At 36.7% G+C, this 18938-nt stretch overlaps 2 protein-coding genes across 2 annotated transcripts; one reads left to right on the top strand and one right to left on the bottom strand.

The window, feature by feature from the left end:
* Positions 1-33: 33 nt before the first annotated feature.
* Positions 34-8406, bottom strand: LOC138318524 (cyclin-dependent kinase 2-interacting protein-like). The gene is made up of 5 exons (XM_069260964.1): positions 8265-8406; positions 8015-8177; positions 4179-4293; positions 2286-2421; positions 34-1519 (listed from the first exon to the last, which is right to left on the bottom strand). The coding sequence occupies exons 1-5, from the start codon at positions 8323-8325 to the stop codon at positions 1323-1325; spliced, it is 672 nt and encodes a 223-aa protein (XP_069117065.1). The 5' UTR covers positions 8326-8406; the 3' UTR covers positions 34-1322.
* A 60-nt stretch (positions 8407-8466) lies between these two features.
* Positions 8467-16649, top strand: LOC138318522 (ribokinase-like). The gene is made up of 8 exons (XM_069260963.1): positions 8467-8634; positions 8933-9065; positions 9743-9806; positions 10718-10780; positions 12073-12237; positions 15158-15249; positions 15933-16121; positions 16401-16649. Exons 1-8 carry the CDS (start codon positions 8591-8593, stop codon positions 16575-16577), a joined length of 927 nt encoding a protein of 308 aa, XP_069117064.1. The 5' UTR covers positions 8467-8590; the 3' UTR covers positions 16578-16649.
* Positions 16650-18938: the final 2289 nt, after the last annotated feature.

The raw sequence follows: 18938 nt of genomic DNA, 5'->3' as shown, positions 1-18938 counted from the left end.
CGTTTGGGTGGGACCAACACAAAGCTTTAAAGGTTATATTCAGGCATTATATATTGCAGTTTTATTCAATAAATTATCAACTTCTTACAAAACATTGATCTACAGTTCACACATTATGCACATATAGTTTCTATTAAATGCAATAAAATGAGAAACTATTATATATATATTTTTTGTAGTTCTTTAATCTGTTATATAAAAGCATACAAGTACTAAAAAAAAAGTAACAATCTTACAGTTAACAAATAGCCCTGCAGGTAGGGCGTAAGAATAGTACCTGCTGCCCCTATTGCATGATCGTAAAAGGCGACTAAATTTAGGATCTTATCTTTTCTCTTCTTGCTATTAAACTGACTTTATCTTTCCTAATGCCTCCCTTGGCACCGCATCACTTTTGGCCTTGAGTTGAGCATTCGCCCCTGTGAGGAAGGCTCTGGGTTCTGTCCCCTGGCCGTGACACACCAAAGTCTATAAAAGTGGTAGTTTCTGCTCCTGCTTAGCGCTCAACATACAGGGAGTAGGACGACTGGTTCGCCCGTTGTCAGTATAATGTGACCGGGTGGGGTGTGTTGCTTGGTGTCTTCGGCGGCATGCTTCAGTGATATAGCACTATAAAAAGGGCAACAGTTCCACTATACAAGAAGACACAACATGAATATACCACAGTCTCCCAAAACACGCACCTTGCTCAACATACATGCAACACACCGCATACATGGGAGACCTTATATGACCATAGCTGTTAATAGGATGTTAATTAATCAAACAAGCAAACAGTTAACAAATAACTCGAAAGAATAAATATACATTTGTAATATAATAATGCATATATGGTACACAGATTCTTCGATACTCAGTAAATATGATCACATATCGTTGCTTCAACCTGATACCAGGGGTGCTAAGTTTTATAATATTGAAATCGTGAAAGTAAGGTGCAATGTATCTTTACTACTAATGATTAAAAACCTTTCCAAACAGTTGCTGCATGTTACACCTTAAAACCCTATTACATGTATCAATATGTATAGGATATGGACACTGACATAAGAAAAGTATGTTATTGGATGTTGAATCCTTAGACAGTTGTATCACAATAAAGCATACTGAAGAAGGACATCCAGCTGGCAATCTGATCCCTGTATATCTTAGGTAAACCAGTCATCCCACAGACACTCCCAAGATACTGAACATTATACTCTTCAGTCTGATATGTCCTGAATACCAGGTATATACTCTGATATGTCTCTCACTAACTCAAAACTAGTTCGAGGACAACAACAGTCCATTATTGAATTCCAGAGGTGAATGGGTTAACAGTATCATCTGTGTCCTGTTTCGGTTAACATGCTCTCCAGATACACTGTACATGAAGTGTCTATATAAGGCTGATGTACCCAAGCTGCTGTGTAAAACATCATTGTTTGTCTATCCTTAACATGACACACATTCTCTGACAACAGCTCCTTTGATTTCATTTCCTTTCGGTAGCAGTTTAATATCCCTGAGATTGCTTCCTCTGTAAAAAGAGAGAATACATGCGCAACAACAACTATGATTTATTTCATAAACAATATCAACATAGATACTGTAAACAGGGAAATTTAAGCGAGGAGAAAATTTTCAATAATTTTGTGAAGGTTGTTTGATTGCGCATAATATTTTGTACATTTATAAACTATGCTGTTAAAGGTATGAAAGTGTATCTATCGCAAAAATAATAATAGCAACAGATAGTTTTATGTATACAAAATTGCGAAATTAAGCACTCACAAAAACATACATGCTTAAAGTATATATACAGCAGGTATATAATTTTATGTCTGTCCTTGACCTATTATTAATTTGTTAGCTCATAATCCAACACACATTTTGAACTTTATTAAAAGTATGAATCTGCCATAAACAATGTGATCATACAGGTATCAAACTATCATCAAATACAGATAAATGTGTAATTTTGAAACATGTGATGCTCAAAATCATGATTGGATGGATTTCTCTATATTACTAGCCTTAGTACTCTTCCCCTCCATCCTTTAAAACATTAAACTTCAAGGTCATGAAATTAAAACTTTATTACCAGTATATGATATTTGCCTCTTTCTCTTTCTGTCTCTGCAAAATTGTATTGAAAAGTAGTTCAAGGAACTTTTTAAAACCACATTCAATCATTCAAAAACAACTCCCTAACTCCCCCATCCCCTCCCTTCCCTGTTCATGGAAATGTGTGAACCTGTCTCATTCTATGGGTGGAAAAGTTTATCAATAAATCAATTATTTACCAAAGTCTTCAACTTTCCACGTTTGGAAAAGCACAGGACCAGAATCCATTGAAGTACACTGTGTCTTATGGCGTTCCAAGTCAGCAACACCCTTGAGAATTTCTGACATGGCCTCCATCTTATCAATAAGTTTCCTCTGTAAAGGAAAAAAAGTAAACAAATGATATTTTCAGAAAGAGAATACAATGTTCTTCCTAACACACTGTTAGTTTATCTAAAAGACTTGCTGATAGAGCTGACATCTTTGTGAACGATATCGATGTATTGACGATTCTCATTTTTCCGATACAATATTGATTCAAATTTTCAGAAATTGATACTTAATGACCTACCAATTACATAATGTCAAATGTCAACAGATTATGTTTTATTTTTGAAACTATATAAGATTTAGATGGGTTTGTAAGGTGCCTGATCATTAAAACCAATGAATAATTCACAATTACCACATATTATATGAAATACAAACAAGAGGCCCATGGGCCTTAACGGTCACCTGAGTTCAGATACAGAATGAAACAAAGATATGCATGTAAACACTATATACATTATGTATTTGCCCATCAGGCCCTTGAAGTCATTCAGTGATTTTATAAATTTGACTTTTTAATCTATGGAGATTATTTGGTTCCATCAAATCTGTGAATTCAGAAGAAAGATTTTTGAAATGTTATCCATTTTGACCCCTTTTGGCCCCACCCCTCTGGCCCCTGGGGGTCGGCCAGGACCAATATGGATATAATGTTAAAATGCTATCTCAGGCTAATTATTCTAACCCAGATTGACTAATTTCCTATGAAAACTAAGCAAATAATGTTCCTAAACGTGTTTTTCCTATATAAACTATAGTAAATTTGACCCCCTCCCCAGGAGAAAATCTGAGATCCCATGGCCATGAAATTCACAAATTTTTGTAAAGGGCCTTAAGACCTTCCAATCTATCAAGAGTATCTGGTTCCATCAAATCTGTGAATTCAAAAAAGAAGATTTTTGAAATTACCATTTTGACCCCCTTTTGGCTCCGCCCCTCTGGCCCCTGGAGGTCGGCCATGACCAATATGGATATAATGTTAAAATGCTATCTCAGACTAATAATTCTAACCCAGTTTGACTAATTTCCTATGAAAAACTACAGTAAACTTAACTCCCTCCCCAGGGGGAAACCTGAGACCCAAGGGTCATATAATTCACAATTTTCATAAAACACCTTAAGACCTGTCCATCTATGACGAGTATTTGATTCTACCATTTCCAGTATTTAGGAAGAAGATTTTTAAAGTTTTAGCCTATTTGCCCCTTTTGGCCCCGCCCCAAGGGGGTTGACCAGGACCAATATATATATAATATTAAAATGTTATCTCAGTCTAATAATTCTAAACAAGTTTGACTCATTTCCTATGAAAATTGAGCAAAACAAAGTTCATAAATGTGTTTTCCTAATATAAACTATAGTAAACTTGACCCCCTCCCCAGGGGAAACCTGAGACCCCAGGGTCATATAATTCACAATTTTCATAAAATTCCTTAAGACCTGTCCACCTATGAAGAGTATTTGATTCTACCATTTCCAGTATTTAAGAAGAAGATTTTTAAAGTTTTAGCCTATTTGCCCCTTTTGGCCCTGCCCCTCTGCCCCGAAGGGGTTGACCAGGACCAATATAGATATGATATTAAAATTTTATCTCAGGCTATTATTTCTAAACAAGTTTGACTCATTTCCTATGAAAATTGAGCAAAATATGCTCATAAATGTGTTTTCTCTATATAACTATAGTAAACTTGACCCCTCCCCAGGGGTAAACGTGAGACATAATGGTCTATGAAATTCAAACAAAATAATAAGATACAGATCTGGATTAAAATTGATTTCCCTCCGATAAAATTGTGGTTTACCATTTTTTCAACTGTTTCCAATAATTTGTTACAATGGTCTTCTAATACTTCCGGCATCCCAGTTTTTGTTGCTGATGCCTCATCCTCACTTCTTTCAGATTCTTCTTCTTTGAATCTATTGAAGACACAATGAATTTTAAATCTAAATGATGGATAAAGATGTGTGAATCATGATAATAAACAGCACATTCTCGCATAAATATATTGAGTTATTCCCCTTGGATCATGACACTATTAATGTATATTTTTTCTGGAAATTATATAACTACACATATTTTGTACAATTTGGATACAGGTAGCTTCATGCGTATACAATTATCCATAATGCTGATAAAATGCTCCATCGCCGACAGAGTATAAATAATACCCATCATCATTTGAACAATAATTGGTATTTAATCGTATATATATATATGTCTAATTAACACAAAAAGATCATATGAAATAATTTATTTTGCCTTTGGTGCATGCACAATCAGTTCTTCAATCCATATAGGATATAGTGCCAAGGATTTTTTCTGGATGCAATTAATTAATTTTCATATTTTTAACTTTAAGTAAAATTAGAAGCTCAAACTTTTCAGTGGTGGAAATGATGTAAAGTAAGTATCTTTTGTTAATGAAGAAAATTACTTAATCGTCTGCTCCTGTTTTTGATAGTGATAAAATACCATTTGTCAGCGGTGGAGCATTTGGAAAATCCCAATGTTTTTCTCTAAATATACACAGAGTGGTCTCCCTTGAATCAAGAAACCAGCCGATATTTTACAAAAAAAGTGACAAAAAATACATTCTTTGTATGATTTTAGTGAAGGAATATTAAATGTATGCATGTCTCTTCCTGAAACGTATTGTATTATTATATTTTAACAAACTATCTATTTAAAAATCCAATATTTAGCAAAATAACGTCTGATAAACAAGAGGCCCATGGGCCTTAACGGTCATCTGACTATTAGTACAATACAACATAGTCGTTTAAAGATTTTAGCCTATTTGACCTCTGTGACCTTGATTGAAGGTCAAGGTAATTCTTTGAACAAACTTGGTAGCCCTTCATCCAAGCATGTTACATGCCCAATATCAGTACTGTTTGCCTTCTAGTTCTTGAGAAGAAGTCATTTAAAGATTTAAAAACCGTGACCTCGAATGAATGTCAAGGTCATTCATTTGAACAAACTTGGTAGCCCTTCATCCCAGCATGCTACAGGCCCAATATCAGTACCATGTGCCTTCTAGATCTTGAAAACAAGTTGTTTAAAGATCTTAGCCTTTTTGACCCCATGACCTTGAATGAAGATCAAGCCCATTCATTTGAACAAATTTGATAGCCCTTCATCCAAGCATGTCAAAGGCCCAATATCAGGTCTCTAGGCCTCTTAGTTATTCACAAGAACTTGTTTAAAGGATTTTAGCCTATTTGACCCCTGTGACCATATATGAAGGTCAAGGTCCTTCATTCGAACAAACTTGGTAGCCCTTCATCCCAGCATGCTGTAGTAGGCCCAATATTAGTATCCTGGGCCATTTAGTTCTTGAGAAGAAGTCATTTAAAGATTTTAGCCTATTTGACCCCTGTGACCTTGAATGAAGATCAAGGTCATTCATTTGAACAAACTTGGTAGGCCTTCATCCCAGCATACTACATGCCCAATATCAGTACCCTGGGCCTTCTGGTTCTTGAGAAGAAGTCATTTAAAGATTTTAGCCTATTTGACCCCCGTGACCTTGAATGAAGATCAAGGTCATTCATTGAAACAAACTTGGTAGCCCTTCATCCCAGCATGCCACAGGCCCAATATCAGGTCTCTAAACCTCTTCATTATTCACAAGATGTTGTTTAAATGGTTATAGCCTATTTGACCCCTGTGACCTTGAATGAAGGTTAAGGTCATTCATTTGAACAAACTTGGTAGCCCTTCATCCAAGCATGCTACATGCCCAATATCAGTACCCTGGGCCTCTTAATTATTCACAAGAAGTTGTTTAAAGGATTTTAGCCTATTTGACCCCCGTGACCTTGAATGAAGATCAAGGTCATTCATTGAAACAAACTTGGTAGCCCTTCATCCTAGTATGCCACAGGCCCAATATCAGGTCTCTAAACCTCTTCATTATTCACAAGATGTTGTTTAAATGGTTATAGCCTATTTGACCCCTGTGACCTTGAATGTAGGTTAAGGTCATTCATCCAAGCATGCTACATGCCCAATATCAGTACCCTGGGCCTCTTAGTTATTCACAAGAAGTTGTTTAAAGGATTTTAGCCTATTTGACCCCTGTGACCTTGAATGAAGATCAAGGTCATTCATTTGAACAAACTTGGTAGCCCTTCATCCCAGCATGCCACAGGCCTAATATCAGGTCTCTAGGCCTCTTAGTTATTCACAAGAAGTTGTTTAAAGATTTTAGCATTTTTGACCCCTGTGACCTTGAATGAAGGTCAAGGTCATTCATTTGAACAAACTTGGTAGTCCTCCATCCCAGCAACCTACAGGCCAAATATGAGTACCCTGGGCCTTCCGGTTATTGAGAAGAAGTCGTTTGAATGAAAAGTTTACGCACGGCGCACGGCTGACGGCGCACGGCGCACGACGACGGACGGTGCATGATGACAATAGGTCATCCTGACCCTTCGGGTCAGATGACCTAAACAAGAGGCCCAGAGGGCCTGTATCGCTCACCTGGTTTGTAATGCCTAGTAAGGTTCATTGTTTCTTTTCTGAAGGAATTTGAATATTTACCTCTAATTCCCCTATTGGGCCCCACTCTTTCTGCTCAAGGGGGTCAGAGCCAAAAATTATAGGAATTCTGTTAACCCCAAGGATGTTTCTGGGCCAAATTTGGTTAAAATCCAAGCAGAACTCTAAGACTAGTAGCGATTTATAGGATTTCCCTAAATTTCCCTATTGGGCCCCGTCCCTCCTGCCCCCAGGGGGTCCGAGCCAAAATTTATACAAGTTCTATTCCCGTTCCCCCAAGGATGTTTCTGGCCAAATTTGGTTTCAATCCATGCAGAACTCTAGGACAAGTAGCGATTTATAGGATTTACCTTAATTTCCCCTATTGGGCCCCGCCCCTCCTGTCCTCGGGGGGTCAGAGCCAAAATTTATACAAGTTCTGATCCCCTTCCCCCAAGGATGTTTCTGGCCAAATTTGGTTACAATCCATGCAGAACTCTAGGACAAGTAGCGATTTATAGGATTTACCTAAATTTCCCTTATTGGGCCCCGCCCCTCCTGTCCCCGGGGGGTCAGAGCCAAAATTTATACAAGTTCTGTTCCCCTTCCCCCAAGGATGTTTGTGGCCAAATTTGGTTACAATCCATGCAGAACACTAGGACAAGTAGCGATTTATAGGATTTACCTCAATTTCCCGTATTGGGCTCCGCCCCTCCTGTCCCCGGGGGGTCAGAGCCAAAATTTATACAATTTTTATTCCCCTTTCCCCAAGGATGTTTCTGGCCAAATTTGGTTTCAATCCATGCAGAACTCTAGGACAAGTAGCGATTTATAGGATTTACCTCAATTTCCCCTATTGGGCCCCGCCCCTCCTGTCCCCGGGGGGGGGGGGGGGGTCAGAGCAAAAAGTTATACAAGTTCTGTTCCCCTCCCCCCAAGGATGTTTCTGGCCAAATTTGGTTAAAATCCATGCAGAACTCTATGACTAGTAGCGATTTAAAGGAAATGTTGACGGACAGACGGACGACGGACGGACGGACGACGGACGCCGCGCCATGACATAAGCTCACCGGCCCTTCGGGCCAGGTGAGCTAAAAACGGCTGACCAGTCGACTCTCTTGATATTGGAATACTCGCACAAGAATATTCACTGACATTGCTTGTAGCTTGGCGTTTGCAACCTCGTTGATAACAGTTGCCCCCTCATTGTTCAGCTTCCTCCACTTCTGACACAGATTATGAAGGTCGGCCGCCGTGTCTTTCACTTTTCTGTGGCTCCCCGTGAAGTTTGCAAATTTATGGATAGAACCTGGAGAGCCTGAAACATGTAATTTACATAAATAAATTAACTTACCTTGTGTGATCGCGAGTTCTGTTTTTATTGTACTAAGCAGTCATAAAATACCTTTAGCCTTTACAGGAGAGAATCTGTCTTCAGATCCATCTGAAAGTGTTAATTTTTGCATGCCTATTCGTTTCTTTCTTCATCACACATCATGCACGCTGACTTGCTCGCGTCAACGTTCTTACATTCACCTAAATGTTTGTAAGCAAACCATTACTCATGCTTGACTATGACACAGATATTAATTCCCTTCGATACCTCTCTTGTTTTTAATTAACAATGGATGTATAAGTCTCGAATACTCCGAAAGTAAACTCAGATCAGGAACGCCCTTGTTTCAATTTTCTTGTTGACAACTTGAATATTTTAACTGTGTCTGTAGAAATATGGATGTGACAGTCATAGGAAGTTGCATGACCGATCTCGTCAGGTTATTGTTTAGTTAATATCCGGCTTTGATTTATTATATATATTGTTTTAATTCATATAAACACATGCAAAGATATATGTACAAGTGTAGGTTGACATGTATGTAAATAACATGATAATAATAAATATAAACCAGTCAGAATGTCTAAACCTATATGTAGACTATATTTCATGATTTTATTGATGCCTGACAAATATATTCATGTAAATAATATTGATGTCAAATATGGATTTTTCTAAATGTATAATACAGTTTAAATTGATATATCATGACCAGTGTGTTATCTTCCTTCCTTAAGCTATGTGCCAAGATTACCAAAGCCAGGAGAGACTTTACATGGATCTAAATTTACTATAGGATTTGGTGGAAAGGGAGCTAACCAATGTGTTGTTGCTGCAAGATTGGGTGCAAAAACGGCAATGGTAGCAAAGGTATGCACATTGCTGGTGAATATTGTCACTGAGCAGGGTAGAATGAATATATACATATGTATGTACGCGGCTTATGGAATGGTCCCTACATTTTTTTGAATGTTTGCTTGTTAGAGCTACAACAATTTGGCACTAAGGGCATATGTATTTAATCCATTTATTAATATTTTATGGAACAAAGTTTTGTTACAATAGTAATGTCCTGCAAAAATACAAAAATACCTTTATTCTCTGCATAAATAACTAATAAACTACACTGGCGATACGGTATGTATTATCTGTAGTGGTTAAGGTGTCACACATACAAATCTAGAGTACTCAGAGACAAACCAAAAATCAATGGTCAGTACCTGGTAACTGACCCATATAGGTTTTGAACTAGAAATATGTCAGGGCACTTTCCCTTGCAAGTCTTTAGTTCTTACCCATAGGTACTTACCACATGCTGAAGGATTTTCTCTTAGTACTCCAGCTTTTTTAAACTTTCAAAACCTAACATGTCACTAAATAGCCATTACTGTAAAAATGATAACTGGAAATTATAACTGCATGAAGTTGATAATCCTATTGACAAACTTTTTAAATCATAATTTATGATGCCGATGGAGAAATTATGAAAAAAAATCAAGGTTATATTTATATTTTCGTAAAATGTTTTTAGTTACAATTTATTTCAGCTTGGTGATGACACCTTTGGAAAAGATTACATTCAGAATTTTAAAGATAACCAAGTTATGATTGGTAAGATCACCCATATGTAAAACAGTTTTAAAATTTCAAAGCCTGGGTCTGTTAACTGCATTACAGATAAATCACTCATCTTTATCAGACTTTGTGAAAAACTGGAGAAAGTTTGAATGTATATTTTTTTCAATTCTCCAAACTTTTTCATTTAATTAATTAATTAATTCAGTTTATTATGGATCTTGGCTAAAGACTAGAATTGTTGCATTTACTGATCAAAGTAAAAGAGCACATTATTAGCTCACCAAGGATCAAGGTGAGCTTCTGCCATATCATGGCGTCCATCATCCATCCGTCAACAATTGACTTCTTCTCCATAACCTGCTGGTCGGAATTTAACAAAATTTGACTGGTAGCATCCTTATGGGGTACTTACTGAAAATTGTACAAATGGTGGGGCTGATCGACTCCCAGGGCCTGAGGGGCGGGGTCAAAAGGGGTCAATTTGACTATTTCCGTTAACTAAGCATACGATAGCACTAATAACGCAATGGTAGCATCCTTATAGGGTGGGGATTCAAAATTGTACAAATGATGGGGCTGCCCCCCGGGGGCCAGAGGGGTGGGGTCAAAAGGGGTCAATTTGACTATTTCCGTTATCGACAACTTCTCCTCTGAAACTAAGCATGGGATAGCACTCATAATGCAGTGGTAGCATTCTTATAAGATTGGGAGGATTCAAAGATGTACAAATGATGGGGCTGACCTTCCGTGGCCTGAGGGGTGGGGTCTTTGTTATAATTACTAAAAACAACTAGGTGAGTGATACAGGCTCTTGGGCCTCTTGTTCAACTAGTGATATTTATACCTGAGTTAAGATAATGTTTCATGGGAAGAAATTCCATTTCTACACTAGTTTTGTTTTCAATTTATAATTTTATTTGCCAAATATTAATTTTGTTTTGCAGACCATGTTGAAGTTACCTCTGAAGCAGGCACTGGTGTCGCACCTATATGTGTAAATGAACAAGGTACTTAATATACCAGTACATGAATCACTTGTTAGTAACTTGCAAGGGAACATAATTTAAAAGGATTTTAATGATATCCCTCATTTTGCCTTAGCATCATTTCATTTGATATCAGCAAATGTGGACAGCCATCTGGTTTTTAGGTCATCTGACCGAAGGTCAGGATGACCTATTGTCATTGTGTTTTGTCCGTCATTGTGCACCATGCGCTGTGCATCGTGCGTAAAACTATTTATACAAAAGCCTAATCCTCCTTTACCTTTGAATGGATTACATTCATATTTGGTATGAAATATCATTAGGGAAGGACAATTATATTTTTTATAAATGAATAAATTCCATCCGCTAAGGGCTGAGGGGTTGGGCCCAAAAAGGAGAAATTTTCTTAATTTTTGCTTTAAAATCCTACTCCTCCTTCATCCTTTCATGGATGGCAACCAAATTTTGGTTTGAAACATTTTCGGGAAAGGGCAATCATATTTTATATAAATGAGCCTGCTTCGACCCCTAGGGGCAGAGGGGCAGGGCCCCAAAAGGGGAAATTTTCTTAAATTTATATTTAAAATCCTACTCCTTCTTCATCCTTGAATGGTTTACATCCAAATTTGGTGTGAAACATCATTGGGAAAGGTAATTTTTGTAAATAAATGAGCCTGCTCTGACTCCTAGGAGCTGAGGGATGGGACCCCAAAAGGAGAAAATTTCTTAATTTTAGTTTTTAAATCCTTCTCCTTAACCCTTGAGTTGATTTCATCCATATTTGGTGTGACACATCATTGGCAAAGGACAATCATATTTGATATAAACGAGTCTGGTCAGATCCAATCAACTTCTCAGGAGTCAAATAAGCTAAAATCTTTAAACAACATCTTGTGAATAACTAAGTTTTCTAGAGACTTGATATTTGGCCTACAGCATACTAGGATGAAGGGCTATCAAGTTTGTTCAACAAATGACCTTTACCTAATTCAGAAACTTCCATATTAAACTAAGGTGTTCCTTGTATTTCTTATACTAATTGTTGACTGCTACTTTATACTGTGACTGTTTTGTACCATCAGTCAGATGACCGTCAAGGCCCATGGGCCTCTTGTTTACATATCCAGTACCTTACAATGAAAAAAATATAGTTACAGAAATCATGAGTTCAGGGCTCATCTAGGCGAGTCCTATAAATTGTTGTACTTACTGTCGATGGATGGCTATTTTGAATTGTTTCGATTATCATGCTGTATAAAGCTTTAAGATTACATGTGATTTTGATATTTTGTACAAATTTATTGTCTTTGAAGGACAAAATTCCATTGTCATTGTGGCTGGTGCTAACCTGTTACTATCAGAGGATGATGTTGCTGCTGCAGAAGCTATTGTAAAAGAAAGTAAAATCATTATATGCCAGTTAGAAATATCTCCAAAATCTACACTTGCTGCCTTGAAGTTAGCAAAGAGACACAAAGGTATGTATTTAAAATGAAATATCAGTGATTGATGAAATAAAGTTGTTGCAAAATAAAATAGTGAATATATCTATTGTATATGTATTTAGTGTCTACAGCATAATTCCTGAGCCTAATTACAATACAGGTTATCTCCCCTACTTAAAGCCGAAGTTTGACCAGTTTTATCATAGTTGAATGTTTTTGATACGATGAAGGAATGAGTTCGTAATGATTAAGTTTTGATTAAAATTTTAAGGTCTTACATCATGATTTGCAGGTTCATAAATATTCATATCTGAAATATTAATTAAAAGATTTAACATGTTTGTTTGCAGATACATTGTACAAACAGACCCCTAGAATAAATAACATCACAGAAAGCCTAATTCCATTGATTATTTACATTGCCAACATCACAGTAAGGAGTATATTAATTTATTACATTGTCTACATTACAGCATACTTGCCAACTTTTTGAAATTCCCATTGGGGTAATTTCATGTGTTTAAACTATTGACTTCAAGAAAGTCTACTTAGTAACCCCCATAAAGAAATTGAAGGTTGATTTTTGCATATTTGGACCTGTTTTTTCTGATGGCATAATTAGATTTTTTTGGGGTTCCAAATCGGGAGTCTCCCTCCAAAATAGGGAGGGTTGGCAAGTATGTTACAGCAAGGAGTATATTTATTACTTTGTATTACATTGTCTACATTACATTGAGGAATATATGTATAACATTCTTTAAATTAAAGTGAAAAGGATATTTATTACATTGAATACATTACAGTGATGAGTATATTTATTATATTGTATACATTACAGTGAGGAGTATATTTATTACATTGTATACATTTCAGTGAGGAGTATATTTGTTACATTGTCAACATTACATTGAGGAGTATATTTATTACATTGTCTACATAACAGTGAGGAGTATATTAATTACATTGGCTACATTACAGTGAGAAGTATATTTATTACTTTATCTACATTACAGTGAGAAGTATATTTATTATTACATTGTATACATTACAGTGACGAGTATATTCATTACATTACAGTGAGGAGTATATTTATTACTTTATCTTTATTACAGTGAGGAGTATTTTTATAACATTGTATACATTACAATGAGGATTATATTTATTACATTGTATACATTTCAGTGAGGAGTATATTTGTTACATTGTCAACATTACATTGAGGAGTATATTTATTACATACATTACAGTGAGGAGTATATTTATTACATTGTATACATTACAGTGAGGAGTATATTTATTACATTGTATACATTACAGTGAGGAGTATATTTATTACATTGGCTACATTACAGTGAGGAGTATATTTATTACATTGTCTACATTACAGTGAGGAGTATATTTATTACTTTATCTACATTACAGTGAGGAGTATATTTATTACTTTATCTACATTACAGTGAGGAGTATATTTATTACATTGTCTACATTACAGTGAGGAGTATATTTTATTACATTGTCTACATTACAGTGAGGAGTATATTTATTACTTTATCTACATTACAGTGAGGAGTATATTTATTGCTTTATCTACATTACAGTGAGGAGTATATTTATTACATTGTCTACATTACAGTGAGGAGTATATTTATTTTACTTTATCTACATTACAGTGAGGAGTATATTTATTACATTGTCTACATTACAGTGAGGAGTATATTTATTACATTGTCTACATTACAGTGAGGAGTATATTTATTACATTGTCTACATTACAGTGAGGAGTATATTTATTACATTGGCTACATTACAGTGAGGAGTATATTTATTACATTGTCTACATTACAGTGAGGATTATATTTATTACTTTATCTACATTACAGTGAGAAGTATATTTATTACATTGTCTACATTACAGTGAGGATTATATTTATTACATTGTATACATTACAGTGAGGAGTATATTTATTACATTGTATACATTACAGTGAGGAGTATATTTATTACATTGTATACATTACAGTGAGGAGTATATTTATTACATTGTATACATTACAGTGAGGAGTATATTTATTACATTGACTACATTACAGTGAGGAGTATATTTATTACATTGTCTACATTACAGTGAGGAGTATATTTATTACTTTATCTACATTACAGTGAGGAGTATATTTATTACATTGTCTACATTACAGTGAGGAGTATATTTATTACTTTATCTACATTACAGTGAGGAGTATATTTATTACATTGTCTACATTACAGTGAGGAGTATATTTATTACATTGTATACATTACAGTGAGGAGTATATTTATTACATATTGTATACATTACAGTGAGGAGTATATTATTTATTACATTGTATACATTACAGTGAGGAGTATATATTTTATTACATTGGCTACATTACAGTGAGGAGTATATTTTATTACATTGGCTACATTACAGTGAGGAGTATATTTATTACATTGTCTACATTACAGTGAGGAGTATATTTATTACTTTATCTACATTACAGTGAGGAGTATATTTATTACTTTATCTACATTACAGTGAGGAGTATATTTATTACATTGTCTACATTACAGTGAGGAGTATATTTATTACATTGTCTACATTACAGTGAGAAGTATATTTATTACTTTATCTACATTACAGTGAGGAGTATATTTATTACTTTATCTACAGAGCTTTATCTACATTACAGTGAGGAGTATATTTATTACTTTATCTACATTACAGTGAGGAGTATATTTATTACTTTATCTACATTACAGTGAGGAGTATATTTATTACATTGTATACATTACAGTGAGGAGTATATTTATTACATTGTATACATTACAGTGAGGAGTATATTTATTACATTGTATACATTACAGTGAGGAGTATATTTATTACTTTATCTACATTACAGTGAGGAGTATATTTATTACATTGTCTACATTTCAGTTAGGAGTATATTTAATCCAGCGCCGGCACAGTCTGGCTTGTCATCGGAGTTCTTTACTGAATGTGATATATTCTGTGCCAATGAAACAGAGGTGAGGAGGAGTTTGTTATATTCACAGTAATGTATCTTTTTACTGGTAGTTTACACTGAACACTATTTTTCCTTGGGTGTACTGGGTATGAAAAGCTGGAGTAGAATGTACCATTATGTGACCAAATTATCTTTATACACAGATTAAGTTTCACTGTCCATTTGGAACCATAAAAAGTGGTCTTACTTATTAAGCATGAGATCCTGATACAGCGGTGGTCTCTCAGGCATGTTTTAACAAAAACAGAAAATAGTTATTTATACTGTATAGCAGTTATATTTGGTGGGGTTTTATATTTTCAATATGTGTGCGGTTCCACCAAATTCCACAACTTTTACATACCATCGAAATATTTAGCACATTCAAAATATTTAGCACAATGCTCAGAAGTACTTTATTGTCTTTTAAAATTACATATACACTTTATATATTTACAAATTCATTGGAAATCATATGATAATATTTGTTTCTGTAAAAATTCATTTTCTTTTTCAAATAGATTTAAAAAAAAACTTTGGCCCAGGCACTATTCCATCCCTTGATAATTCTTTGAGGCAGCAATGTACTCTAAATGATAGATAAATATCACTCACTGAAAAAATATATTCATATACAATATATAGATACAATATATTGATTTTATTGGTGATATTGTAATAAATGAATTCTGTTTTTAAACCCAGGCAGAGATACTGACTGGTTTACCTGTGAAAAATAAAGACGATGCCTGTAAAGCCAGTCTGGCTTTGCTGGACAAAGGATGCGAAGTGGTCATTCTTACTTTAGGACAGATGGGATCAGTATTCGCCTCTAAGGAACACCAAACGCCAAGCCATGTACCAGCCAAACCTGTCACTGCTGTTGATACAACTGTAAATATATATATTGATCTCACATATTAAAGTACATGGCAATTCTGGAAGTAAAGAAGTCATCAGGCTTTAGATTCAGGTTTGATACCTGTCTGGGTTACACTGTTAAAATTCATCACATTTGTATGACCATCATTATCATACAAATACCAGTGCTGTTGTTCCCTTCAAAATTATATTATTAAATGGTATGACATTTACTTGCTTTTATTTCCAACTTTGATTAGCAAGTGTGTACTGCAATTTTTCTGGAGATGATTTTTTGACTGTTTTTTACAGGGTGCGGGAGATGCTTTTGTTGGAGCCTTAGCGTACTATCTTTCCAACATGCCCTCTTTGACCTTGGAAGAGGTCATAAAGAGGTCAACCGTGATTGCTAGCATCAGTGTTCAGTCCCCTGGAACACAGACAAGTTTTCCATGGAAGAAAGACCTTGCATCAGAATTATTTAGCTAGTATTTCAGGTTTTAATATTTCAATTAAATATATGTTATAATTTTGTTAAATAAAATGTACTAGTCTGTTAAACCTGCCTATATTATTATTTTTGTTTTGCCTAAGACATATATATTGTCAACAAATATTTTGTCATTTTGTAAAATGTATCACAAGTAAGACTATAGTGATTGATTGGTTGGGGTTCCTGTTACATTACCGCTAGCCCTCACCTCTGGGTAGCATGCTTCAACTGGGTAGCGTGCTTCAAACCTACGAAGGGTAACCTATGGTGATTGATTGATTGGGGTTCCTGTTACATTACTGCTAGCCCTCACCTCTGAGTAGCGTGCTTCAACTGGGTAGCATGCTTCAAACCTACGAAGGGTAACCTATGGTGATTGATTGGTTGAGGTTCTTGTTACATTACCGCTAGCCCTCACCTCTGGGTAGCATGCTTCAACTGGGTAGCATGCTTCAAACCTACGAAGGGTAACCTATGGTGATTGATTGGTTGAGGTTCTTGTTACATTACCGCTAGCCCTCACCTCTGGGTAGCATGCTTCAACTGGTAGCATGCTTCAAACCTACGAAAGTAACCTATGGTGATTGATTGGTTGAGGTTCTTGTTACATTACCGCTAGCCCTCACCTCTGGGTAGCATGCTTCAACTGGTAGCATGCTTCAAACCTACGAAGGGTAACCTATGGTGATTGATTGGTTGGGTTCTTACATTACCGCTAGCCCTCACCTCTGGTAGCATGTGAACCACAAGGGTAACTATGGTGATTGATTGGTTGGGTTCCTGTTACATTACCGCTAGCCCTCACCTCTGGGTAGCATGCTTCAAACCTACGAAGGGTAACCTATGGTGATTGATTGGTTGGGGTTCCTGTTACATTACCGCTAGCCCTACCTAGCTGGGTACACTTCAATGGGTAGCATGCTTCAAACCTACGAAGGGTAACCTATGGTGATTGATTGGTTGGGGTTCCTGTTACATTACCGCTAGCCCTCACCTCTGGTAGCATGCTTCAACCTACGAAGGTAACCTATGGTGATTGATTGTTGGGGTTCCTGTTACATTACCCTAGCCTCACTCTGGGTAGCATGCTTCAACTGGGTACTGCTTCAACCTACGAAGGGTAACCTATGGTTTGATTGGTTGGGTTCTTTTACATTACCGCTAGCCCTCACCTCTGGTAGATGCTTCAAACCTACGAAGGGAACCTATGGTGATTGATTGGTTGGGGTTCCTGTTACATTACCGCTAGCCCTCACCTCTGGGTAGCGTGCTTCAACTGGGTAGCGTGCTTCAAACCTACGAAGGGTAACCTATGGTGATTGATTGGTTGGGGTTCTTGTTACATTACCGCTAGCCCTCACCTCTGGGTAGCATGCTTCAAACCTACGAAGGTAACCTATGGTGATTGATTGGTTGGGGTTCCTGTTACATTACGCTAGCCCTCATTCTGGGTAGCATGCTTCAAACCTACGAAGGGTAACCTATGGTGATTGATTGGTTGGGGTTCCTGTTACATTACCGCTAGCCCTCACCTCTGGGTAGCATGCTTCAAACCTACGAAGGGTAACCTATGGTGATTGATTGGTTGGGGTTCTTGTTACATTACCGCTAGCCCTCACCTCTGGGTAGCATGCTTCAAACCTACGAGGGTAACCTTGGTGTGATTGATTTTGGGGTTCTGTTACATTACCGCTAGCCCTCACCTCTGGGTAGCTGCTTCAACTGGGTAGCATGCTTCAAACCTACGAAGGGTAACCTATGGTGATTGATTGGTTGGGGTTCCTGTTACATTACCGCTAGCCCTCACCTCTGGGTAGCATGCTTCAACTGGGTAGCATGCTTCAAACCTACGAAGGGTAACCTATGGTGATTGATTGGTTGAGGTTCTTGTTACATTACCGCTAGCCCTCACCTCTGGGTAGCATGCTTCAACTGGGTAGCATGCTTCAAACCTACGAAGGGTAACCTATGGTGATTGATTGGTTGGGGTTCCTGTTACATTACCGCTAGCCCTCACCTCTAGGTAGCATGCTTCAAACCAACAAAGGGTAACCTATGGTGATTGATTGGTTGGGGTTCCTGTTACATTACCGCTAGCCCTCACCTCTGGGTAGCATGCTTCAACTGGGTAGCGTGCTTCAAACCTACGAAGGGTAACCTATGAAGTGTTTTTGATTGGTTGGGGTTCCTGTTTACATTACCGCTAGCCCTCACCTCTGGGTAGCATGCTTCAACTGGGTAGCATGCTTCAAACCTACGAAGGGTAACCTATGGTGATTGATTGGTTGGGGTTCCTGTTACATTACCGCTAGCCCTCACCTCTGGGTAGCGTGCTTCAACTGGGTAGCGTGCTTCAA

This window comes from Argopecten irradians, chromosome 3 (genome assembly GCF_041381155.1).
Source record: "Argopecten irradians isolate NY chromosome 3, Ai_NY, whole genome shotgun sequence".
Classification (NCBI taxonomy): domain Eukaryota; kingdom Metazoa; phylum Mollusca; class Bivalvia; order Pectinida; family Pectinidae; genus Argopecten; species Argopecten irradians.
The sequence above is the reverse complement of the archived record's forward strand: the minus strand, read 5'-3'. Positions and strand labels throughout refer to the sequence as shown.